At 44.1% G+C, this 7164-nt stretch overlaps 2 protein-coding genes across 2 annotated transcripts; one reads left to right on the plus strand and one right to left on the minus strand.

The window, feature by feature from the left end:
* Positions 1-433: 433 nt before the first annotated feature.
* LOC116248734 (uncharacterized) lies at positions 434-1607 on the minus strand. The gene has a single exon (XM_031621695.2). It carries the CDS (start codon positions 1355-1357, stop codon positions 620-622), a length of 738 nt encoding a protein of 245 aa, XP_031477555.1. The 5' UTR covers positions 1358-1607; the 3' UTR covers positions 434-619.
* Positions 1608-4066: 2459 nt separating this feature from the next.
* On the plus strand, positions 4067-6064 carry LOC116248340 (FCS-Like Zinc finger 3-like). Its single transcript, XM_031621079.2, has 2 exons — positions 4067-4418; positions 5588-6064. The coding sequence occupies exons 1-2, from the start codon at positions 4258-4260 to the stop codon at positions 5784-5786; spliced, it is 360 nt and encodes a 119-aa protein (XP_031476939.1). The 5' UTR covers positions 4067-4257; the 3' UTR covers positions 5787-6064.
* Positions 6065-7164: the final 1100 nt, after the last annotated feature.

A 7164-nucleotide genomic window follows, 5' to 3' on the forward strand; every position in this document is an offset into this window, starting at 1 on the left:
ATTTAAATTGAATTCATATTTATTTGTAAATATAAAAGTTGGATTTGGACCAAATTCGAATTCTGAATCTAAAAAATCTGATTTGGATATAGTATTAGGCTTTTCTTGATCCTACTGAAATCCGAACATAGGATCAAAACCACACCCGATAAATCACGTACGGTGAAAATGTCTGCGTTTGTCTTCGCCTAATTCATCTTTTATCGTACGTCCTGGATTCAAAAATTCCACATCCATAATTTCTGGGATGCCGAGTCACCTTTCTGACTTGAGATTCTTGGGTATTGAAGATGATAAATTCCTGAATTGCTAGAACCATGGTCTGACGTGAGATCCTTCTTCCCAACAACTGAAAACCAGACATTCGAATCTAAAATCGGAGGCAATTAAAAGGCCCCATCTCTCCCCTTTGAGAAAACGAAGAACACAGGTTACAGTAAATGGAACTCATCGAAGAAGAACTTGCGAAAGCTGAACCGAACGGCTCCTTCTCACTGACAAGAAGATCAAGAAACTGTCAAAGTGAAAAAAGAAAAAGATCAGCAACCATCCAACTTTACATTGACGACCGCAGAACGATCCGTCTACGAGAGAAACAGAGAGTGAAACAAAGCGAAAGTCACTCTCTGCTCCTGTCTTCCGCAGCATCACCCAAGTAATACAACTTCATGACGCGGGGGAGGTAGACGGGCAAGAGGAAGAAGAAGAGATTGAAGCACCAGAAGCCCAAGTTGGCGACGGCGAGAGCCCGACCGATATGCAGCCGAAGCGGCGAGCGCACGTGGCCAAGCCCCTTCTGAAGCTCCGCAACTACCCAGTCGTAGACTGCCGACACCCTTCTGGCGTTGTAGTATACCGGGACGAAGGATCTGGCTGCTGGCGAATACCTGCCGGAGTCGACCCATCCCTCCACCAGCACCTGACTGCAAAGAAGGAACAGGTGGGGCGCCGCCGCCTTCACGCCCTCCCTATCGCCGTCGACTACGCCCTCGGCGAGGTAGACAACGGGAGCGACGATGCCAATAAGAGCGCCGAGGGCGACGTAGAGACCGAGAAGCTTACTCCCCTGTTTGAAGACGCCGGGGGCACGGAGGTGGTCCACGCGAGGTGGGAAGGCGAAGCGGGCGATGAAGGTGGTGTAGGCGAAGGAGAAGAGGAGGAAGGTGACGTCGGAGATGGAGACGAGGCCGCCGAAGGCGAGGACGACGATGACGGCGAAAGCGTTGAGTTGGCGGAAGGAGAGAAGGTGGAAGAACCGGGGAGTGTACTTGGACGGCAGAGAAGGAGAAGGAGGAGGAGGCAACTCGTCGTCCGGCAGGCGGATGTCTTTGTTCACCGGCCCCACGCCGCCCGACATACTTCTTCTTGTTGGTGGTACTTCGCCGCCTTAGAGAGTCACTGGTTCCTTATTTTCTATAGATTTCCTCCTGGTTATGTTTTGATAGATGTGGGAATGCTGTTTTCTTCTTCCTTTGGATTCTCTTCACCGCTCTTCTATGACCAAAGATGAGGACCAAGCTTTGACGAGCAGGGGAGAAAGATACGTCTCTTTCGCTCAATGAAAGAAAAAAAGAGAAGTGACCGACGATGTGGCCGGAGCACAGAGGCAAATTGTCCTTGAATGAATGAAGAAAGAAGTCTAACCCCCAAAAGAGGGGATAACCTACAGAGAACTTTGGATGTTGGTCAAGATTGTTGAGTTAAATAAACATATAGAATATAGAACACCTAAAAGGAAAAAAAAAAAAAGAACGGGTTGAGATTGCTGTAAGAAGTGGGTCTTGGTATTCCTTCTTCTATCAGTTCCACCCACAAGGATATCCTTCTTTAAGACTCGTTTATTTATTGGAAATGAGTAATGAGTCTTTTATCCTTATGGGTGGAACTCATAGCGTTGCTTTACGTGGCTACGCTTCAACTCCTACTGTTTGCATGGCGGCCACGTTCAAGGGCGGTAAGACGGTGTCATGGGTCTGGAGACTGGAATGTGGGATCAATTACAACCTGCTCCATTTCTCCAGGTCTATCACGATCTTCTTGGCACTTGGATCCCTATACTCATTATGAGAGCGCCAGGTCCAGACTCGGATTCGGTCTGGCAGTCTCTTGGCTCTAGGAGTATGATTTGTCCTAGATTTCTAATGATGGTCCATGCCTGAAATTCTTCGTGAATGCTAGAGCCCACACTGAAATCTTGGTGATTTTCTCAAGATTTGATGCTCATTTTTGAAGGGATATTCACGTGGCTTGGACAACGGAACCCCAGATTTTTGATAGTCAAAAGTGAAACATCCAAGAGCATCTTCCAAGAGCTTCGTCGCCATCGGAATTCAAGGAGTTAGCATAACCGCAGACGAGTATACTTCCGGCGTGAAGTTGGTTAGAATTCTCATCATGCTCTCTAATTGCAGGACGAAGTTCCATGGTGCCCATGTGAATTTTTTTGAAGTTCAAGGGAGGTTGGGATTCAAACTTCAAACTATCAGAAAAGCGATTATAGGGAAGAATGAAGATTAAATCAGCACAGTCAAAGCCCCTTGCCTGAACCGACGTGCTTTATTTTTTTCTTGGGCACAAGAAAGTGTACTTTCAAAAGAAGGGCGCTTGAGTTCTCCATCCAACACACTCGCCCACCATCAAGTCACTAACTTCACAGACTGATCATGGAAATAACATTTAGCTGTTAGCATAGCGCTTCGTCGGGTCGGCTCTCAGCCATCACCCTGGTAGCTTAAGCTTAAATCTTACTTGTCATTTCCTTACTCAACGAAATGACCAACATAGATCTTCCAGGGCCTTAGACTTTAGGGTTTGGCAAGCTCATGATGTGATTTTCTGTGCAGTTTGCTTGGTTAATATGAAACAACAAAAAGTTACCTTCTCAAAAAATTTCAATGAGCAGAAACATTTTTTTTTCCCTTCCATTTTCTTGTTCGATGAACTTTTAAGATGGTTCCCTTAACTACTAAGTAATACAAGGAGATCACATAGAAAAGTTCAGACACCAAGATGACATAATCAATTGAGACTTGATCCAAAGTTCCCAGTTTAACACCCTTCACGGCTTCACCACATATATGTGTTAAAAAGCAACATTTTTTGCCCCTTTTCCCTTGGGGGCCAGTCAACTCGGGAATCATTCTATTTTCTGGTTAATTAACGGCTATTTCCCGGCCACTAGACTCACATTGTCGTGTGGGCCCTATCTGGCCGTGCCCCTTTTTCCTCTTGTGCAAACCCGAGCATTTCTCAAGCAACACTAAACAAATGGTGTGGTGCCGTTTGCGTTTACAGCTTTCATAGGAAAAGGAGGCTCTTTCCCACGGAAACTGAAATAATTGCAGCCTCAGCCTTCGAGGAAATGGATGTAGGACTCTAGAACTAGAAGGGCACTGTCCCAGTTGCATAAGGAATAGAAGTCACGCCATCCTCATGAAAAATGACATTCCCTAGTATGATGCCCAAATCGCCGCATTACATCTTCCAATCTCCAAGGAACTGAGTTTATAAAAAGCAAAAGAAACTTTTTGTTCTTTGCTTTAGTGCTTTGGCATGATTTTGGTTAGAATTAGTCTCAGTTTCATGAGTTATATGACTCATTAGTTAATGCATATGCCGGGTCATGCATGCTGACGCAGGTTCTGTAACTAAAAGTCGTTCCCAATTGAAGTCAGGCCACATGGTGTTTCGTATGCCATGCTTCATGGGCCACACATATGGCCGTTAACAGGCTTCGCCAACGGGATTGATTGGTGATGATACGTCAATGAAGAAATTATGTGGTTTTGTTTTGGTAATGGGCAATTCTTAGTAACTTGTTCTACACTGAATGCTCCCTGTTGGTGGGAGGAGAAGCGGAGAATCCTTGGTTTCACGCGAAATCGATGATGCAGTTAGAAAAGCTTTACAGTCATGAGTCAACCGCCACGGACTTTTTTAAGCAGAAAAAATTTTATCGTAAGAAAAACCATCCTGCCTTCCGTAAAAAGCCTTTACAAGACCGCCCTCGATTGCTTCGGATTCACTCCAAGTGGGACCTTCAGACGCGCTCTCACCGGCCCCCCCCCTTGCGACCTTGCCTATTTGAACAAGCGATGAATCGGATCCTTCCTCTTGATTCCCATGCCTCTCTCTGCTGCTCCCTTGCTCCCCTTCTCTTGGTCTTCGCTTTGGATGCCTCTGTAAATTCATTCGTGTGTGCGTGTCTGTGCCAGTGAAAAGGAAGGGGACTCCGGAGGCCGGCAACTAGCCAGAACGATGGGGACTAGAAGCAAGGGACTTCTCAGCGTCTGGGCTGATGGTTCCCTGGAGAATGCTAGGCCTGAGGACCCCCAGTGGAAGGGCCTGGGTGGCTTCCTCGAGCGGTGTTGCCTGTGTAAGCGACGTCTCCAGCCTTCCCGAGACATCTACATGTACAGGTATTTTCCCTGGCTGCGCACCTTTCCATTTCTGTTTTTTGGTGCATTTGCAATTTCGTTCGTTTCCTTCACTGGTTTGGTGGAAATGTTGTACACGATATTGGGTCTTCTTTAGTTTTGTGCTTTTTTCTTTTCTTTTTACAGTGCTTTTGTTGTCTGCGTATTTCACTGTTATCTTTTGTTGTTGGGTATCGGTGGGGATGTAAAATATGAAGGTGGGCATTTTGCGTCTCTTTTTTCTGCTATTTTTAGTGATTCATGTTATGCGTTTGAACCCTTCTCCTCTTGGTATTGACAAACTGTGGAGGATGCGTTGAGTTTCTTTGTTCTTGCATCCTCTCAGACAACTTCTTGGTTTAATCTCCTCTGTGCTTCTAAATATACCAGGAAATGTGGTCGAGTTTGAGTTGAAGAAATCTCTGCTCTGGTCCAGTTAGGTTTGTGAATGTCTTTGAACGGAGTTCATGCTTTCTCTCTTTCTCCGTCTTAGCTACTAGCTTCTTGTTGTTTTAGATTGTTGGTATGTCGCATACATAAATATACCTTTAGCTCCATGTTTTTCTAGCACATTTGATTAAGACGCATTCTTGTTAGGCAATTCGTGGTATTGCCCTCTTTTGTGGTGCTTTTGGGAACACCACAAACCGATAATTTTGAGGATGTTACAGTAATCTTGTTGAAGCTAGAATAACTTGTGAAAAGGCGTGCTTGTTTGATGCTTAATACTTTCCATAATGTGAAGGTCTCACATATCTCAACATTGTACATTGAGATCTGGACATATTAAAATGGATCTCATGTCATTCTGAGAAGAAAGTAAAAGTAATGCAGAGGTTGGGTAAATGACAGGATGGAAGAAAAAAAAGTGGAGGCAGTATATAGGACAAAGATATTCGAAGATGAGTTGAAGGGCTGTTGATTTTTCATAGCTGGTCTTGTACAAAGAACAAAAAATAACGTGAAAATCACTGCTGTCGAAAGTCAGCTGTGCTAACGCAATCTATCGTCAGATCCTTGCTCTAATTTCAAATATAGCTTTTAGGAAGGCAACATCGATTGTCACTCTGCTGTTGTTTTCAATATGTGGTTGATTTCTTGATTCTCTGTTCACTCTCATATCCGTGCTATGCAATTGCTGATTTGTGTTTTGATTTTTCCTATGTATGTAGGGATTTTCGAGCGTTTTGTTCCATAGATTGTAGACAAGCTGTGATTGAAAAAGAGGAGAAGGCTAGTAAAGATACACTGGTGGCTAGATCTGCAGCAAATGGTACCAGCTCGGCAAATTGTCACATAGAAACCGACAATGTGAATGTGAAAGAATCAAACATGCAGAACACTAGAAATGCAGGGCATGCAGCTGCCTAGTATGTATGCATCTAGTTGGCCACAATTCGTATTCATCAGTTCCAGTTTCTAGATATTAATTTGTTATCGACGGTGGAGAAATATAGATGGCACACATTCTTCATATCGTCAGTCAGCTATTATATTTTTTGCGAATAGCTGTATTTATTTTGAGACGTAGCGTTCTCAATTCTGTGAGGGATGTTACTCCCACCATGTTGTTCCCTTCGTATTAAACATGCATGTTAGAAAACAAGAGATTCATACATATGCTGAATAAAGTTACTTTTCAATTTGTCTTTGGATGCCTAATCTGAATATAACATCGTTGTCTCTTACCCAATGGAAAAGAATGAAAGAGCTTAAGGTGACCGTGGAAATGAGATTTATCACATCAAGATTTGTTTAGTCATTACTAGAGCTCCGTGGACTTGGTTACCCAGAAGATGAATGCTGTGAAGGCCATGATGTCTAAAGACCAACAGCAGCCACCTTCTTTATGTTGCAGGCCTTGTGATACGCAATGCATGGAAGGTTCAGAAGCGGACTCATGGTGTGTTTGATTTGCTTTTAGCATCCTATGAGATGGATGAACTCCCTTACATCAGGGACAGGTACTGATAGATCCGTCATGTTCCTTTAAAAAAAAAAAAAAATTTTGGTGTCCCTATAATGGCGACTTAATATCATTCGCGAACACATGGGGTTGGCTCTCTTGCGAATAGTACTGCTGCGCTTGCATGTGCAAAGGATGCTAAGCTCCAATAGATTTTCCTAACAGAGTTTTACACTGTTGAGAAGGCATCTGCAGCTGCGAACGATGGTGTGATCCCATCCCCAAAATGGGAACTAAAGACGATCTTTTCCTTCTCACACTCGCCCAAGGGAAATCCACTTTTGAACACTCTAGGGAAGCAGAGCAGTGGTAAAACCCTTCTAATGCACCTACTCAACACCCATGCTTTCGCTTTTAGAACGGGGTGAGGCACACGAGACTCGAAGTGCTAACTGCTCACCTAGTTTGCAAACGTCCCACTATGCCGGCCACTTTGGTCTTGTCGCCATTCTCGCCAAAACTAAAATTCGGCAAGGAGCAGGACACATTCTATAGCGAGACAAACAAGCAATTGCATGAAGCATATGTACCCTCTTATGTTTGATGTCTGCTCCTGCACAATCAATTCAGGTGCTTGATTCCAAACATGCCACTTTGCCCCCTGTGGCTTTCTATGAAATTGTCTTTATTCGACATGAGAGATGCAGCTTTTATGGGATTTTGTTTTGAAGGAGCAGATTCATTAAGTAATCTGGTTCTTTGTCATAGGAGAAGGAAAAAGTAGGGAATTCCTCCTACGTTTCAAATGAAAGGCTTTGGCTGGCATAGAATTCTTATTGGCAC

The sequence above is a fragment of the Nymphaea colorata genome, chromosome 2 (genome assembly GCF_008831285.2).
Source record: "Nymphaea colorata isolate Beijing-Zhang1983 chromosome 2, ASM883128v2, whole genome shotgun sequence".
NCBI classification, from domain to species: domain Eukaryota; kingdom Viridiplantae; phylum Streptophyta; class Magnoliopsida; order Nymphaeales; family Nymphaeaceae; genus Nymphaea; species Nymphaea colorata.

Bases quoted from the DNA above. Each gene is read 5' to 3' on its own strand.
- LOC116248734 (XM_031621695.2), bottom strand. From the start codon at position 1,357: ATGTCGGGCGGCGTGGGGCCGGTGAACAAAGACATCCGCCTGCCGGAC.
- LOC116248340 (XM_031621079.2), top strand. From the start codon at position 4,258: ATGGGGACTAGAAGCAAGGGACTTCTCAGCGTCTGGGCTGATGGTTCC. The intron at 4,419-5,587 runs GTATTTTCCCTG...CTATGTATGTAG, and splicing joins CGAGACATCTACATGTACAG to GGATTTTCGAGCGTTTTGTT.